Source organism: Misgurnus anguillicaudatus, chromosome 2, assembly GCF_027580225.2.
Source record: "Misgurnus anguillicaudatus chromosome 2, ASM2758022v2, whole genome shotgun sequence".
Taxonomy (NCBI): Eukaryota; Metazoa; Chordata; class Actinopteri; order Cypriniformes; family Cobitidae; genus Misgurnus; species Misgurnus anguillicaudatus.
Window position 1 is genome coordinate 37,277,701 of NC_073338.2, and position 19,804 is coordinate 37,297,504.

General features: G+C 37.5%; 1 protein-coding gene across 1 annotated transcript in view; it reads left to right on the forward strand.

The window, feature by feature from the left end:
- pth1r (parathyroid hormone 1 receptor) overlaps nt 1-19,804 on the forward strand; it is a 105,234-nt gene that overhangs the window by 75,282 nt on the left and 10,148 nt on the right. The window contains exons 5-6 of the mRNA XM_073854806.1: nt 10,132-10,220; nt 16,799-16,991. Coding sequence (XP_073710907.1) covers nt 10,132-10,220; nt 16,799-16,991 — 282 coding nt within the window. The remainder of the gene's footprint in view (nt 1-10,131; nt 10,221-16,798; nt 16,992-19,804) is intronic.

A 19,804-nucleotide genomic window follows, 5' to 3' on the forward strand; every position in this document is an offset into this window, starting at 1 on the left:
TGATCCAGCTCTGTCAGCATGGTCGCGATCTGACGCTTCCTGTCATTCCAAAGTCATCTGAATTGAAAATGTAGTAGCTCACCACATGCCTGTCAGGCCTGTAAACTTCAAGACAAACTATTTTCACAGGAGGCTGTGAGCTGACACCTTTGTCACAGATTGTCAGCTTGCTCTTCAAATTAACACTAGCGTTTCAGGAAGAAGAAGCACCTAGGGCAGAGATTCGCTCTGTAATTTCTCTAGCTGTACCGAAAGATCCAGGTCTTGACCTTTTGAGTTTAAGCCCAAGCTAAATTTCAAAACTGCTGACATATACGTGTCATCTAATTTTCACAGTAGTGAACTGTGGGATAATAATAATAAATCATTGTGGCGTTTATAGTCAACAAAAGCGCATATCAAAGTTATGCCCACCAACTTTAATTTTATGGCTTTATGTCTTTAATATCAAAGTAAAATCAGATGTTTACAAAGTGATTGAACATATTTACAACTTAACTGATTTTATAAGTATTTATTTGTCATTATTGTTTTTTATGGTGTTTATGTGTGGTTACTGCTGTCTGTACAACACCAGGGTTAAATTTTGCCCATTGTTGATTATTAGTTTGTTTTAAAAGTCACATAAATAGTGAAATTGAGATCATCTGTGTGTTTTTACACCTGTCAGAAAAAACTTTCAAGATCACATAACACACACAGTTTCTGCCAATCTCATGTTTATCTTGGGTACCTACTGTATAGTGAAGTATATCATCCTTTATATGTCCAAAGAGTCTTTTGTGTTGTCAGATTTATAAAAGACAGAACACCCTTTACGTTTTTTTTCCCTGAAAAGGCAGAACTCTAGGAAGCATACGGTGGGAAAAGATAAAGAGTTACGAGTGTTGTTTACATTATATGCACTGATTGCAAACAAACACTTAAGATTAGATTTTGATTTACTTACCGCCTGTGGTTCCGACTCCCGAACGAGGTCTTTTAACATTGGGATCACTCCAAAACTCAGTTGTAAACAATTGGCAAATCCGGCGTCAAACTGGTCCTTGTTTGTAAAGCAATCATCTCCGAAATGCAGGTACTGTAACAAACATAAATCCATTTGCAATTACCTTGCTGTTTAGAAGAAACAAACTGCATCCCCTGTTGTCTTAAAGAGCACCTATTTCATTGCAAAAAAACAATGTTATTTTGAGTATTTGGTATAATACAATGTGTTCACGTGGTTTATTGTTAAAAAACATTTTCCAATACCGTATATTTTTGTAGCACCAGATTTCCCTTCCTGCGTCTTCCTGAAACGCATGGATTTTGTACAAAACTGTCCCTGATTGGCCAGCTAATCTGTACGTTGTGATTGGCCTGAATACCTCTGACAGCCGGAAATGTGACGCTCCTTACCATGTTTGAAAGATTCGCTCACAATGCAATGCTAATATGAGTTAACTTACAGGCTGTGAGTCAAAGCGGGAGGAATTATGATAATGTTGGTCTTGTCTACATCACCAATACCAGGAAGTAAACTGTTGCCTACAATCCGTGTGCTTGTTGCAGTCCAAGAAAAGAGATTTACGTTGGAGACGATAACTCGCGTCATCGTTTCCTTTAGGGTTTGTACCTTTTGCAAATCGTTAACATGTACTAATACACACCTAAACACCAAAGGAAATGTAAAATCATAAATCGGACCATTGGTGCTCTTTAAGACAGGGTTACTTGGAAACCTGAATAACGTTTTCTTCTCTTTACTTCTAAAAACACACTTTCATCATGCCATTGTTGTTTCTTGATATAGCAAAGTTGTCACATGCAGTGATGTGGCTGTGCTTTCCCAGGGGAAGTGCCTGTAAAAGGAATAAGGGGTCCATGATATGTAACAGTTAAAGGGCAATTTCACCGATAGGAACATTAATCTTTATGGAAAGTGAGTCATATTTGTAGTCAAAATGTAACATAAATGTAGAATTTTGTGCCTATTTGACAGAGAAAAGACAAAATGTGACTTTAGAGCACATTTGTATGAAAAACTACAACTGCCACTATGCACCACAATGCACAGCTCTGCAAGCCACTCCCATTAATCAGAACACGGCTCAGACATGCTATTATGTACATAAATGCCACGTTAGTAAAACAAAGAAAATAGCCACCACCACTGTGTCTGACTGACACCAATCATGATTTACTTTTAAACGTGATGTTACATTGTGTTACACACAATAACACTCTGGTCTGGTGTGTAGCAAAGTCTTATTCAAACAGTAACGTGCGGTTTCAGATCCGCAGTACAAATGTCTTTTCAAGTAGTTAAAAAAGGGTATGCATTTTAAATGTTTATTTAGTTTTACCAATTTTCTTTTTGTCTCTGGTTTACTGTAATTACATTTGTGTTATTATTGGCCTCACTGCTCTCACAATATAGACAAATAAAACACCGCTCAGATATGCTATTGTGTACATAAATGCCACGTTAGTATAACAAAGAAAATATAAACACTCACTTTAGTCAGACGTCCGTTTATCCCTCCATCCTCCTCCACACAAACGCGTCCCCTGCATAATATCTCCACATACGCGCTGCCTCAGCTCTTGGTGCTTGTGCTCGTAAACCTAAACACGTATTTTAAATAAGCACGCGACCAGAAACATTCACAAAACAAACGTTCATATCCTTATCTGATCCAGAAATGTTAAACCGAAAGCAAACGGCGCGAGTCCGTCCAAATATACTCCGCAGCGCGTCTGCTCGTAAACCGAAACATGTCCGTGAAATAAACGTTCCAAACTCGCGCAAAGTTCCTCTCTTGCATAGAAACCTTCATCAAACAAACGTCCATATCCTTATCTGATGCAGAAATGTAATAAAGCAAGCACACAGCGAGAATACAGACAGTAGTCTGTACAAGCTTCTCTACGCAGCAGAGGCCGATGGTTGCTGCGTCTTCACTGGGCTCCTCTACCCAGCCGACGCCCAGGCTCCGGCCTACTCCTTGGGCTTCTGTTCCTACATCTGCCTCAGCTCTTTGCAGTATTGTGGCTCATAAAAGTGCAATGCACAGCGGATTAGAGCATCACGCTTGTAAAATCACCCTCTTCCATGTAATATTGATTAACTTCCACTGTTATTGTAACATGAATTCGGCTTGCTCCACAACTTCTGTTTAGCTTAGCTTAGCATAAAGATGGCGGCTGATCGTTTTTGTTCGGTCTGTGTTCGTATATTTTCGTAAGTCCCACCCACTTATCTGTAATTGGTCTGAAGCGCGAGTGGGTCCCACCCATAGCCCCCACCTTGGAAAAATGAGGAATGAGTGTCTGTAGTCTTTCACACTCAATAGAGATACAGGATTTCCTTCTTTCAATGACGCAAAATGACGATTTTTGCATCATTGAAAGAAGGAAGTGCCTCACTGAAATAAGTATTTCTCCCCTCTCAGGGGAAACTGAGGGAATGGTGCACGACCATTCAAAAACATGACTGGGGTTCTAACGGTACAAAGCTTAATGCAAATGGGTGAAGTTTCCCTTTAACCAAGTAAAAAAAACTTTCCGAAACTAGTAGGAAAGAGGAGGAGGGAGTTAGGCCAAACTGCGTTTTTGACACTTTGCCTTTGTTTAGCATGAGGAATACAACTGTGTTAATAAGTCAGAGTGCACGAAATATGGTTAAACGCCCCTTTTAATAAAACATTTGTATTGCAAAACTACAAATTGGTACCAAATGTTTAGGTCTCTGTACCTAAATGGTACATATTCAGACCAGAATCCTGCAACGGGTCTTGTACCCGCGGATACCCGCATAAAAGTGTTTAAAACGGGTGGATTGTGACATTCCTAAAATTCACGTGCGGGGATGCGGGCGGATAATTAATTCTGTGTGGGCGGGTATTAGCACAAATGAAAATATGTGCAAAATTTGTATGTCTGGGTTGTGCACACCAAAACTTTTAAATGTGGCTGAAAACGCCTGGAGGACACCGAATGCCAGCTGTTTTCAGCCGAGCGATTTTTAGCTGTGATACTTAAGCTGTGAGCTGGTTGGTTGTTGTGATACTTGTTCCGCCCCTCCTCCACTGTGATTGGACGGCTGTGTGAGACCTGACATTGACGAGCAGAGCTTTTCACCCAAAGTTGAATCTCTTTCAACTCTCGATGCTCAGGAAAAAACGCTGAGGACTGGCTTATTTGAAAAACGCAGTTTCCATTGGAATCAATTGAAAACATGCGTAAAGCTTTGGTGTGCACACCCCCTAAATTACCATTACATGCGCAACATATGACATTTGACCCATCACTTCACCACCACTGCGACAGTGCGCAACCTTTGTTGATTCTTCTCGTAGCCTAGTTGGAGCGAGCGTTGCAGGAGTTGCATAAAGTTTTGCCGTTGATAGCCGGAAGCTGAACGTCTTCTCTTAGAAAGCATTTCGAGACAAGATTTAGGAGCACAGCAGGGGTTGTGTAAGTAGGTTATTTTTTTCTTGTTTTTTTTTATTAATAGGTTTAATTGTGTAGTTATCAGGTTCCATTTGTGCCGATGGTAGGCTACTTGAATGGCGCAAAACAAAGCGCATTTTACCCTGTTTCATTAGCAGTGGCGGATGCAGAACGTGACATATGGGTGGGCATGGATTAAGTCCGGGTGGGCCTGAATCTATGGGTGTCACTTTTGAATAAGAAACTATAACAAGTCTATAAAATTCGTCAAAACTTCAGAACACTAATTTAAACAGCATACACACACACCCGAACTGCACGTCACATTTTTGACATTATTGATACTTTAAATTGTAATGCAACGTGACATTTATTAAGCCTTTTTGGTAAAAAAAATATTGGGCTCTCATAGCCTACAAAAAAGAACCTGCACACAGTGACAGGAAATATAAATGAACCCAAAAAAACCTTATACTTTTTTAAATAACCTATTAAAATGTTTAAATAAATACGGCTACTAAATGCTTAAAATGAAGCTTCTAACATCATATTCTCTTCATGCAAATCACTAAATATATATTTTCGTTCTCACATATTTAAGATAACTTACTAAATAAAGAAAGAAAAAGGGAATTGCTAGAATAATGTTAGACTCTGGGGTTAAACGAAATGACAAATAAATAAACATTTAATATACTTTTTGATGAGCACAAGAGCAAGCCTACTCGTGAAGAGCGGAGCCGAGGAGCGCGCATATCAGACGTGAACGAAAGGAATAATGGATTTAATGCTTTCACTTCATTTTCTGACAGTTTCACTTGTTAGTGAGGATAGTAATGGCTAACAAGATTACGCCGAATTACATACAACATAATTACCTAACTAAATCTGAGAGAATGCAAACACATTACAATATTTTTTCCTCCGCCCGACGGCCAAGGCGCATCATTTTTTTTTAGCCCGACAGGAATTCGCCATAGCCGTAATGGACGTCGGGCAAGCGATTTTGCGAGGTTTGTTTTGTAGAAAGACTTTCTTTAAAGTGAATTTCGTTTTGTATAAATTGTATCTTAATATTAATCAATGTTTGATCAAACAATTGCCTCGATTTAATAAATAAGAAGCAAACCAAGAACGTCTGTGGTGTGGATTGAAGTGAACCCACTATATTTCCGCAGCCTACGTCTTTCTGCTTTAATGCATTTCTTAAATTAATGTCTCAATTACACAGTAGGCTTATAGGTTGTTATGATAGGCTATTTGTTGCTTAAAAGCAATAGGCTATATTGTATAAAGTGTAGCAATAAACGTGGCGTGACTTATAGTGCTGCTATATCGCTATATCAAACAACATCACTATGATCAGATGTTTTCTTTCTATTTTTTACCCCGCTGTCATATTTGTTGTGTGTTTATGTTATTGAGAGGAAAGCGCGCAGCACATATTTATAACGTGTTGTTATTCAAAATACGTTTTCTACTTGCTTGCAAAAAAAGTTCTCAAAGTGATCATGGCTGAAAGCTGCTTGGGAATATTTCATTATAACGCAACATTCAACTGCTTTAATAGTTTTTAAATAGTTATCAGGCTTACTTATAATTTTACTGTTTTTAACATAACATGCAATAGATAAATTACACCACATAAAGTAGTATACATGTCTAACTATACAGAGTAGTATTTTTTACATTTCTGATTGGGCGGGCCAGCTGTCAATCTGGGCGGGCCCAGGCCCACCCAGGCCCGCCCATAGCTCCGCGCCTGTTCATTAGCCTATTCATGACGCTGTTGTGATGTTGAGAGAGGTATGAGATAAAAAATAAAGCACTTTAATTGGAATGATTTTAGCGGGTAAGGGTTGGGTAACGGGCCAAATATTAACGGGTCAGGGCGGGTGCGGATTTAATTTTGATATTATCATGGATGACAGGTCGGATCTGGTGCTGAACTTTGTGGGTACAGGCGGGTCTGACCATTTTGATACACTGGCAGAGGTTCTAACATGCTCTTACATTTGGTCTTTTTCAGTTGCTTTAAACATATTAATGGCTAATATCACATAACACTGTATTCAGCACAAACTGTGCTACAATAATATGTGAGTAACATGTATGTACATGTTTGTGTTTTTAAGTAAAAGATGTTTATGCGTGGTTAGTAAAAAAAGAAAAAGAAAAGTTGCTGAAATAAGGCCCAGGAACACATACTAAAAAATGTTTTCACCAACAAGTACTGGATCTTGTAGAGTTGGGAATTTGTTACACAAAGATGTAAAAAACAACAACATTTTTTTCATTCACATGAAACAATACATTCATTTAACTTTTGTAAGACACTTTTTGCTGTGTAAAGGCAATATGAAAGGGAGGGTCAGTGGTCAGGAATATTGACGTGACTCACACCTGAGAAAAGAAGACCCAAAAAAGGGTATTGCAACAGTGACAGCTTGTGTCCATTGTTTGAGCATTATTTCTGACAGTGTAGGTGGTTCAATTGATTGCAGTGCTTTAACACCTCTGTCTGGAAAGTTCAGCTTCTAATGAGTCAGCATTTTGGCAGAACTTTCAGAACAAACAAAAACACTCAAAGCACCTTAGGAGTAATTGATGCAGGAGATGGATATCAGATTTCCAAACTGGCTATCCCTTGTGGCCAGTCAAATCAATAATAAGTAAAAAGAAAGAGTATAACACAAAAAAATCGACCTAGAGCAGCAGTCCTCCAAAACGGAGTGACCGTTCCTTGAAGAGGGTGGTGAGGGAGACCACCAACTGAAAACACGTTAGGAGCCACAAGTTTCATTGGATGTGACTGGAGAAACAGCTTTATGAGAGAGTGGCAAAGTAAAAGCCACTGTTAATAAAAAAATGACACGTGATATCTCTACATTTCACCAGAAGGCATGTCTGGAACTCTGAGTCCAGCTGGATAAGGCATCTGTGGTCTGATGGGACTATAATTGAGCTTTTTTAGCCATCAGACTAAACAGAATGTTTGGGACAAACAGACGTTGTGCATTATCAAAAACACACCATCCCTGACATGAAGCATGATGGTGGATGGAGAGAAACATCTCCACAGCGTGATGCTGCACTTCCTGGAAGGTTTATGAAGGTTAAGGGTAAATGGCTCACCCATAACAATGTTAATGTCTAGCAGTGGCAGTCAAGTCAGAGTCCAATAGGGGGATCAGTGAGCGGCTCCTCCCCAAATGGCATAGCCTGTCGGCCTTTGATGTAAAAAGCCGCCGAACGCCTGTTTATTGCAGTAGGCTACGTATGTGGTCGGATCCGTCAAGCACCCGTTGTGCTTTCACACATACTCCGGAAAAGCGCATAAACAATATAATAAAGCATCCTTTTTTTTTACAAAACAATATACTTTAGATATTATTTTATAGACTTGTGTGGATTAAGGATGTTTAAAATCTCTAGCCTGGTGGTCAGGGCATGACTGGATCAAATCAGCAGGTTTATTTATCTATATGACAAAAATTATATTAAAGGAAATGTATTCTTACAGTTATTCAAAGATGCACAAATTATTCCATATATTATTTCCTGTTTATAAGAGCATGTTCGTCTCTGTCCTTGCTCTGTTATGTAATAGCTGATTGACAGGTGCGCATCCCCATCTTTTCAAACAGGTATAATTTTGTATAGTTACTCCCTTAGGAAAATTAGCCATGATTTTATTATTGTGAATTTTTTTTTTTTTTTTTTTTGCAGATTTTTATTACCCTAATTTTTGTGCATTTGACATAATTTCTTGTAAATGAGCATTTTTTATTAGGCTCTTATGTTTAGGTTCAGTAATTTCACTTTAATGGCAATGAAAAGGTTATTTTTCAGTGATTCAAATGTCAAATTTTCACAAATCTCAGTCATTTTAATGGTATTTAACAAATTTGACTGTCTTCAGCTGCAAAACCCTCTAAGTACATGCAAAACAGTGGACACTTCTAAAAAGTCTTCACTCTTCACTGTCCACTCAGAAAAAGGGAAAAAGCTCAAAATTTTGGTCTTTACCCTAATATATTCGGTAAACCTTTTTCCTGGTAAAAGTGGTTTCAAGACCACTTTTTAAAGGTCTCGTCTTGGAATCGACCGCATTTTTACTCAGTCTCGTCTCAGTCTCAGACAAAGAGGACTCTGACTTTTATTTCAAGACCGGTCAAGACCACAACTGATGGCACACTGCAAAAAATTATTTTCAAGAAAAAAATTCTTAGTATTTTTGTATTATTTTTTTAGTAAAATTTTCTAAAAATTCTTAAATTAAGATGCTTTTTCTTGATGAACAAAACGACCCAAGAAAATAAGTCTAGTTTTAGAGCAAAAATATCAAATTTAAGTGATTTTGTGCATAAAACAAGCACAAAATCTGCCAATGGGGTAAGCAAAATTTTCTTGATTTTTTTTCTTGAATTTAGTGATTAAGAAAAGGTTCAAGATTTTTTGCTTACCCCATTTGCAGATTTTTTAGCTTGTTTTATTCACAAAATCACTTAAATTTGACATTTTTGGTCTAAAAACTAGACTTATTTTCTTGGGTAGTTTTGCTCATCAAGAAAAAGCATCTTAATTAAAGAATTTTTAGATATTTTTACTGAAAACAAGACAAAAAAATACTATGAACATTTTGCAGTGCACATTACAAATTTATATTTTATCATTAATTTTATGCAGTTTATTGGCATATGATGTTGGCATTGTTTAAGCATTGTTTAAGTTTCTCCCAATGACTAAAAACATCTGCATTGTGTTGAGTGGATGGCAAGCCATGGAAAGACAGTTCAGATTAAATGGTTGATTTCAGCTCTTTAGTGTTTGTTCACTTTTATTTGCTTATAGACAAAGATAAATTCCCACATATCTGCAATGCCTTTAATTATTTTATCAACTTCTCTGATGGCACACATACACACGCATGCACGCACACACACAGACAAGAAGTGCCTAATCATATGCATATTCCACATTTTATCATAAGTGTTTTAATGCAGTGACTTGCAATGGTCTTGGTCTTGACTTGGTCTCGGCCGGTCTTGGTCTTGACTCGGTCTCGACCCTTTAAAATCTTGGTCTTATCTCTGTCTCGGCATGTCTTGGTCTTGGTCATGACTTGGTCTCGGTTTAGGTGGTCTTGTCTACAACACTAACTTAGAGGACTTTGCTACTAAATCATTGTGGTGTTTAACGGATTTTGACAACAAAGGGATATTTCTGAATGGCGTTACACCAGGATTAAGCAGATTTAAAGCAAAGCTATTTGATAAACATATAATACGTGCCAAGGGCATTCGTATCATTAGTTCATATCATTTGGTTTTACGTGTTCATTAAAAAATTTTGTTAAACAATGTATGGTATGGTATGGTACTGTAAATAAAACAAAATGTGAAAATAATTTTATAGGGACTGTTTTTAACATACAATAAATATATTAGTCTTAATGTCTTTGTTTAATGTTATGGCATGTAATGGTGTGTAGCTTAGCTGGTAGAGTATTGCGGTTGCAGCGCAAAAGGTTGTGGGCTCGTTTCCCAGGGAACAAAAATACTGGTGAAATTGTATGCTTTGTATACTCTGACAAATGCATATATGTAATGGCTTGTACCTTGGATTGTTGTGTGTTTTTAAAAATGATTCATATCCTTGCTCTCTCTCTGTCTCATTGCTGTCTCCACTCAGGAGGTTTTCGATCGACTTTACCTGATCTACACTGTGGGCTACTCCATCTCGCTGGGTTCACTTATGGTAGCGACAGTCATCCTCGGATACTTTCGGTAAGAAAATTGTGCCTCATTGTTTTTACAAAAAAAGGTTCACAACAGGCATCATTGAGCCAGAAAGCTTATACCGCAATCTTCAACAGGCTTTTTTTCATCCTGGGGCTCTACAGAATACCAGAATGTCTGCGTTTTCAAGTGATATTTGTTTTCATAACACAAATGTCACACGAAACTAGATGCGTGTATGTGAAATGCTATATTATTGTCATGGTTTTGTCTTAATATTTTTCATTGCTTATATTTCTCTTCGGCATACACACCTGAATCAATAACTAAACCTGCTTAAGTCTGTGCCCTAAGGCTGTTGACATGTTTACTTGGCTTGTTAACCTTTTGTCTTCTACGTGACATTTTGGTAGTTTTTAGTAATATTTTAAAATATTATATTTTAGTAAGCCATTTTATCAGTCTTATTAGTATGAATATACATTTGTGTGTATGAGTGCAGACTAAGTGACGTTTATAGCATATGTGGGTTTTGGCGTCCGACTAAAAAGATCGGTTTTCCTAATGAGCTGCATCAAATAAATGTTTACCCAATAGTTCGCCTGGCATGTGCGCTGGCCATTTTTCAATATTAAGACATACGAGCGCATTTATTACTTTCACATTCAATTGCTCCCTTTTCATTACTAATTAATGCAAAGAGGTTCCTTTCGGTATTTATCCAACAGGCTTATTTAAATAAAAAGTTGGGTCGTGTATGGAACAAGCCGCTGACAGGTGCCGGACTCGACTTGAATTGGCTCCAGAGCCCTGTGTTTTTAAGAGCCAGGCCCCTCGCCCGGGCACCAGGAAATGCGGTGCAGGAAAATGACTTTAATAGGGGCCCATTTGGTCCTCTGCTGATGGGCTGCCAGTCTCTTCATGCTCCCTGTGTTAGAGGTCTGGTCTCAGGTGCATGGCCTTTGGGATGTCAGCCATGCAGAGCGAAAACTCTCAAACATTAGCAGCAGTGTTTGAGATCAGCTCTGAAGAGAGCAGCTCCATGTGAATGAGCTCCCCGGAGCTTCCCAATCGATGGTTCCCGACGGGACGGTGGTTAAGCAGCAGTTAGTCTAATGATAAGGCAAATGAACCACGCTGTCATCCTACACTCTCCAGAGCACTAAGAGGAAAAACAACCCCAAAATGATTAGCCAGGGGTTTCGTTTTTCACTGTGCCTGGCTGCGGGAGGAAACAAACTGAACAGTTAAGCTGCCTTTTATTATGTTTTGTAAGAAATTGCAGCTTAGCAAGCTAGAAATGGATGGTGGTTTCACAGGATAATTACATTTTTATAACTTTCACAAGACGTTTTGACCAATTTATTTTTTCTCATGATTATAAAAAAATGTAAAGGCTTAGCTCAAATGCGTGAAATGAGTTTAGTAGACAAATCTAAATTAATTTTATTTACTTTTAAAAACATGTGGCAAGTACTACACTGTAAAATTTCTTAATTCTATTTTTTAAGTTTAATTAATTTGAAATAACAATTAATTTCAACTGCTATAAATGATAAAAATAAAGTTGAAATAATTTAAGCTAATACAACTTAATTTTTTCATAATTTATAGCAACTACTCGCTATATTTTAAACAATTGTAAAGTTTAAACAACTTGAATTAATACATAATTTCAATTGTTTTTCAAGTTGCTAACTATTATAAAAATAAAGTTGTAAGAACTTAAGCCCATTCAACTTTATTTTTATTTATTTATACCAACTTCTCACTAGTTAAGAAAGTTAAAATGACTTGTTAATTCAAGTTGTTTAAACTTAAAAAAAAGTGCAACAAGGATTTTTTTTTGCAATGCAGTGCAGTACATACTGAAATGAGACAACATTTCTCTTGGACTATGGTGCTACATAGGGCCTTTTTCAGGGTGTCCGCGCAGTTGTAAAAGGTAGTAAAAAGAATCTACCCTAGAAAGGTATTAAAAGGTAACAAACCATGGACTGTAAAAAAATATGGACGTAGTGTCCGTGACGTCACCCATTGATTTTATGAAGATCGGCGTTGCCTGCCGTCGCCATTTTGGCCGCGCGTCACCGTGAATCACTCGCGGATAACCGAAAATGGGTAAAGAGGCGGTACGTGGGTGAAGCTGAGGTGGCTGGTTGCTGAAACCAAGCCTGCCTTGCTCAACAGTAGTGACAACAGTGGCTATTCACCTGTCACTCAAGTGGCCGCGGCCTTAATTATGCAGAATCTTAAGGCTTAATATAATTTAAACGGATAAGTTACAAAAAAGTTCACCGCCCTCACAGTTGTCATGAAGGACAAAATTAGCTGTACAGATCAAAAACACCTTTTGTACCAGGCTGTAAACATGTTATTTTTTACTGTAAAGTTGACCAATTTAACATGGGGGTATATGTAAATTGACTCTTTTGGAACTGACCTTTTGGAGCCTGCCTCAAGCGGTCAGTCAATGAATTGCCGTTTAAGTCACTTCTGTATTGGCTTCATCAGAGAGATCGGAACATGGCCCTCGTAACAAACGCAATTTGACTTTTTTTGCTTATTTGTGTCTCCATGTTTAACTTCATCTAGCATAGTTTATAAATATATACGTGCTAACAGGACCTGAGTAAGTCGGAGTTAAAGTTTAAGCAGTCTGTGCAGATTGAGTGCACACAATTAACTCGTAGTATTTTCTCATTCAAGGTTACGCGTCCACATCATGTTTACCATTTATACACGTATTTAAGCACCGCAGTTTTAAATTAAGTGATTTTAAGCTGTTGAAACACAAACAACAGTGCTATATGCACACACGCTGATTCTGTTTGAGAGGAGCATGCAAGCCGCGCATCGGCTTCTCATTGAGCTTGTGAGTATTTTTGCCTTATACACACATGCCTCAAAATTTTCGGCTTTTGCAAGTATCCTCATAAACACGACAATTCATGATTTCAGCATATACCCTGTTTTTACACCTGGTCACTTTATATGTTTTCTCTGATCGGATAGCTATCTGATTTGTTAAACATTTGTTTGTTTACATTCGGCTACATAAATGCGTCTTGGCAGAAAGTATATGAATCCAATCTTCTACTCCCGCGCAAAATGCAAATACACTATTTATTACTCCGCCTTAAAAAACCTAAGAGGACATTTATGCAACAAAAGGCAGCACTTACTATATGTTGTACTGTATGTTGGGCAGGGGACACGCGTCTCCTTGCTCGGCATGAACTTAAGCGCGCACTACAGAGCAGCAGGAGAGTGACAACGCGGTGATTTAACGTACAGATCCATGATTGAGAAAAACGTTCAGAAAACTCTCGCTTAAAGTTTTATCTCTTTGTTTAACATCATTAGAGTTTGTAATTGGACTCTTTTATTGGTTCTAGAAAGCTTTTTTACCCGCTGTTGTCACTCCATTAAAGCAACAAGCATGTCGTCTTTGTTTGTTTGCCTTTTTGACGGGTAAGTTCCGTGTGACGTACTTAAGTTTGGGAGTAGTTATGCGCTGACATATGTGGTTTCATCAACCAGATATATTTACACTTGTCCAGTTTCATCTGAAATGTGTCCTAGACCACCTCCTGAAGTGGTTTGAGCGATCGGATTTAAATTGGTCTCGAAAACGTTTCGGAGGGCATTTACACTTGTTTTTTTATGATCGGATAGCTATTCAATCAGAGAAAACTCATAAAGTGACCAATGCAAAAAGCCCCATACAGACAATGATATACATAAACAACGCAGAGCTAAGGACTAAAAAGTAGTTAAACCTATAGCCACATAAAGTACAGTATAGTGCATGTGTGGAACCTAGTGCAAACAGTGGCAGACAAAAGACATCAATATAAAACACCACAAGACAGGTACATTAATAAATAGTGCTGACCAGCAGAAAAGAATGCTTGTAAACATCTTTATACATAATAGCTCTTTGTTTCAAAAACACACAGTATTGTATTAAAAGCACCCAGGACGGAGCCCATGAAGTTGGTTGATATGTGCTATATACATATTGGCAAACCTGCTGTGTCCAAATCAATTCTTTGTAATGAATCTCAGCTCAAATCTATGTTTGCAAGATTAGATGCTGCAATAGAAAACCCAAATGCTACAACTGCTGTGGCAGCTTAACCACTTATTTATTGAGTATTGATTTCTTGATGAGAATTGGCAGTGTTCTTTCACAATGGAGCCAGACCTGAATGCAACTGTGGCATAAATTGTGGAAGACTTTAACCGCCTAGAAATCAATGCTAGTACCTACTTATAACTGTTATGTACATTAACAGTAAACAATAAAGGTGCTACAAAAGGTTCTTCACAGCAATGGAATAGTATTATTGGGTGTTATCCAAATGTTGCTAAAATTCAATATATATATGTAAATGAAATTAGGCATCAAACTAAAATGCATTAATAGGCTAATAATTAAAATGTATTAAAATTTACTTGATTAAAATAAAGTCCCCATGTTAAAATTTTGTAAATTTAAAATGTTATTTAGTAGCCTAATTTAAGCCGAAGGTATACTAGGGCCGTCCGCATGACGTCATTTTTGTCAACAGGAGGGCCTTGGTCGTCCACGCACACAGTATGTGTAAACAGCGCATGCCCGTAAAAAATATTGAGACAGGATACTCTACTACAAACAATTACACAAAGGCTATAGACAGTGTCTGCACACACACCATTGTCTTTTCTTCTTTAATTTTTTTTTCACTTCTTCCAAGAACAGAAAGCTGTGGAGCATTTTCGTCACCATAATGTTTGATTCCTGTTCTTTGTTTTCTTGTTTTTTGTTCTAAAATTTGTTTGCAATGGTGGATCCGCTACTTTTCTTCATCTATCCTACAAGTGTTGTAAATGTCGCAAATCACTGCTGCCCTGATGACCGAGTAATAATTTGAATAAGAAATAATTTGTATTGTGTACATGTTGAACACCATCCGCATGTAGCCGCTGCGTGCACGCGTCTGCGGAAAAAAAGTATACCCGGCCCTTTAAAGAGCACCAATGGTCCGATTCACGATTTTACATTTCCTTTGGTGTGTAGGTGTGTATTAGTACCTGTTAACGATATGCAAAAGGTACAAACCCCAAAGTAAACGATGACGCTAGATATCGTCTCCAACGTAAAACTCTTTCTTGGACTACAACAAACACATGGATTGTAGGCAACAGTTTACTTCCTGGGATTGTTGATGTAGATAAGACCGACATTATCATAATTCCTTCCGCTTCGGACTTACAGCCTGTAAGTTAACTCCTGTTAGCATTGCATTGAGCGCAAATCTTTCAAACGTGGTAAGGAGCGTCACATTTCCGGCTGACGTCAGAGGTATTCAGATCAAATAATATAATAGAAAATAAGGTTTTTTAACCATATACCATGCGAACACATTGTATTATACCAAATACACAAAATAACGATTTTTTAGCAATGAAATGGGTGCACTTTAACAATATGTGACTGTGTAAACCAAAATTGTAATATTTTAATATCTTTGTAACATAACTATCATAACAGTGTATGTAAACCCAGTCTTAATTTAATTCATGAACTGAAGGGGTCCAATAAGGGGTATTCTTGGCCTGAAAAAGGTTGAAGATCCATTTTGGATCCCCAAAGAACCATTCAGTCAAAGGGTATTAGAAGAAACATTTCTTTCTTACCTTTTAACTCTTTACCTGTCAGCATTTTTTTTTTAAAGTTGCCAGTAAGCTCCAGCATTTATGAAAGGTTGCCTACTGTTATTCCTAAATAACGTTTGGCTATTCAATCCATTTTGGGGGCCAACATGATGTCAGAAGAATAGGAAATAAGCTTCAAAAGTGGGAACAGATTACATTTTAATGACAAATGATTTTGATGTTGTAAGACAAACGTTTTTAAGAGACCGGGAAGTAGAAAATAGTCCATTTTGATGTCACTTGGATCTGAAATGATCACTGAGCTTTGAAAACAATTTTCAGTGATCATCTATCCAGTGGAGACAGTTACAAAATTGCAACATGAACTGATCGACATGTTTTATGTGAATTGGCCTTGTGCTACGTATTGTGTTGGATGGAAACTGTTTTTTTATTTAGCGGGAACCTTTGTTAGACATCATGACAGCATCATTTAGGAGACAAACGTGGCTGTTGACATCATTGCCAAATAACAGCCAAACCGAACATAAACAGATAAACTGCTATTTGAGAAGATCTGAACGCAAATCCGCAGGGGCTTCTCTCTAATAGACTCACTCCAGTCAGGCCAGTTTGAGAAAGTGTAGACAAGCTGAGGGGAATTTGGGTACCACATGTTTGCAATTTTGTTTTTATAGCTCACTTTTGGAGCCCTGCATTTTCAACATTTGGGCTTTCCGAACTCTTTAAATCAGAAGAATGTGTTACAGTCAGCGACAGGCTCATCTGGCTCTAATTTAACACTAGTATTGTTGTTCTAGCATTGGAAAGCAAGAGAAACACACGTCTGCTATCATATGGTGCTGTTCAACGACACGTCTGTATATACCATGCTGTTTTAAACTACTTGCATACCATAATGACACCTGTTTTTAACTCATCATCATCTGCTCCCTCTTTGCTTTCTTTTTTTCTGCTTTTCGCCGGCTGCACTGCACCAGAAACTACATCCACATGCACCTGTTTGTGTCATTCATGCTGAGAGCCATTAGCATCTTCGTAAAGGATGTGGTGTTGTACTCGGGTGCAGCGCTGGAAGAGATGGAACGCATCACCGTGGAGGATCTCAAGTCCATTACCGAAGCTCCTCCTGCCAACAAATCCCAGTTTGTAAGTTCACACATGCACTCACATCTAGGTACACTGTAAACATGAACAGTATACAGTGTACCAATTTAAAGGGGACATTTCGCAAAACTTTTTTAAGATGTCAAATAAATCTTTGATGTCCCCAGAGTACATACGTGAAGTTCTAGCTTAAAATACCATACTTTGTAGGTATGAGCAAAAATGTGCCGTTTTTAGCTGTAAATGCAAATTAATAAATGAGCTGATCTCTGACGTAAATGGCAATGCAGATTAGATTGGATAGTTTAAAGGACAATTTGGTATTTTACACTTAAAGCCCTGTTTTCAGATTGTTTGTGATGAAATAGAACGGTTTTGACTGAAATTTCGACATATGCGGCTGCCCCGAGAATGTTCGGGTGATCGTTGTTTCACCTCCACCTCTATAATGGGTGTATAGGTGCACAGGAACAATCCTTCCTAAAATGCATTAAACTTTTGTTTACAAAGACGTGAAACTCACCGAGTGGTCAGGGGTGCTTTCCAACAGGTGTTTTACCATTCGTTGTAAACTGGTGGACCTATTTTTCCAAACGCCTCACACCCGTACATTCTTCTGTTGAGAGCTTGAATAATAGACACTCCAGCCCAGGTGGTGGCGATAATCCACCTTTGCCAATTGCAAGAATACAAAAAAGTCCCGGAGCGGAGTAATACCATACTTCACAGCACATCTAATACAAGTCAATGGAGTTGGACAAAAACTACGATAAAACCTGTTGGAATGCGTCTTTTGCAGCGATTTTTGTGTGAGCATATCAGTGAACACCCCTGACCACTCGCTGAGTTTCACGTCTTTGTAAACGAAAGTTTAATGCATTTTAGGAAGGATTGTTCCTGTGCACCTATAAACCCATTTTAGAGGTGGGAGGTGATACAAGAAACACCCGAAAATTCTCAGGACAGCATCATATCTCCAAATTTCAGTCAAAATACCGAACTTGTCCTTTAAGGGGCGGTATTATCCCCTTCTGACATCACAAGGGGAGCCAAATTTCTATTACTTATTTTTTCACATGTTTGCCGAGACTGGTTACTGGGTTGATCTTTTTCACATTTTATAGGTTGATAGAAGCACCGGGGACCCAATTATAGCACATAAACATTAAAAAAGGTTATGAAAAGATTTTCATGATATGTCCCCTTTAAAATTACACAAACTCATATAAAATGAGTCAAATAACTTAAAAAAATCTATTTATTACTTCTAAACAGAGTCATTTTAATACCACAACCTTATTTTGACAAACACTGCAAATAATTGCAAACTTTTGGTGGTTGTGATGAGTTTTATGGTATTCAATTTGCCAGGTAAGCTAAGAAAGATTCTGGCACTCCAAATTGACTTCAGTTTTAAATTAAATCAACACGACTGGTTGAGGAGGACTTCCAGTTCCCAGCATAGTTTGCATGTGCCTGCATTATGAGAGCATTTTTGTTAGAAAGTGAGATTTTATGTGGTTTTCAGCAAAGACTCAATATAGTTAAACAGTCATTTATGTTGGAGATTTAGAAGAGTTAGCTATTTTATAGTTTTGTGGTTACCAAGATATGTGTTGTGTTGTTTTATCAAATAAACAATAACTGTGTGAAAATCAGCACTGAGCTCAGTCTCTTCACACTTACACTGGTTTTAATTTCATGAGTCACATAATCTGTCACTTGTGAACAAAAATTAAATGGTAATCAGTAGTTTTAAGTATAGTGTACTTAAATATTAAATACAATGAAATGTAAACTTTTAAGTTTGGATCAATTGTAATTTATAAATATTCTTTACTTAAAAATGTAAAGGGATAGTTCACCCAAAAATGAAAATTCTGTCATCATTTACTCATCCTCGTGTTGTTCTAAACCTGTATGAAATTCTTTTTTCTGATTAACACAAAAGAAGATATTTTGAGAAGTGATGGTAAACACACAGCATATAGTGTCCATTGACTTCCATAGTAGGAAAAAATATTTTGGAAGTTTTGTGATAAATGATGAAGAAAATATTTTGATAAATGATGTAAAGCACACAGTTGACTGTACACTTTAAATTCCATCATATTTTTTTATTCCTACTATGGAAGTCAATGGACACTATATGCTGTGTGTTTACCATCATTTCTCAAAATATATTCTTTTGTGTTCATCAGAAAAAGAAATTCATACAGGTTTAAAACAACATGAGGATAAGTAAATGATGAAAGAATTTTCATTTTTGGTTGAACTATCCCTTTAAGAAAGTTGGTTTACTTAAAAATGTTGATGCAATAAGTTTAAAAAAAAGTTTTAAGTACTCTGAACTCTTTGTTTTACAGTGTATGGTCAGTAACTGCACCACATCAATGGGGTTTTCTTTACTGTGTGGTTGCCATGGTATCACACGGGAACATCATTATCATTCAAAGTGATTTGTTGCGTCATGTCACAAATAGTCTGCAGTATTTCCTGCATGCTTTTGTAACCAAGAAACGAAGGGTTTTTAATTAAACTATGTGAACTGAATTATACACTGCACTATTTGATTTACAGTTGGCAGAACATTTCAGTAGAGAAAGTCTTAGAAGTGGGCGACATGAACACAATCTTATATCGCATTATGAATTCTTATTATAGTGGTAACTGTATAAATCACAAAAACATGAAGTGGTTTATATATAAGGGAAATAGGCAGCCGGTTGTTATTGCAAAAATAAGCCCCGGAAATGTAGCCAGGACCCGACATGAAGTGAAGGGTCTTGATTCACACCGAAGGGGCTTATATTGCAATAACAACCGGCTGCCTGTACATTATCCCACTTATTACA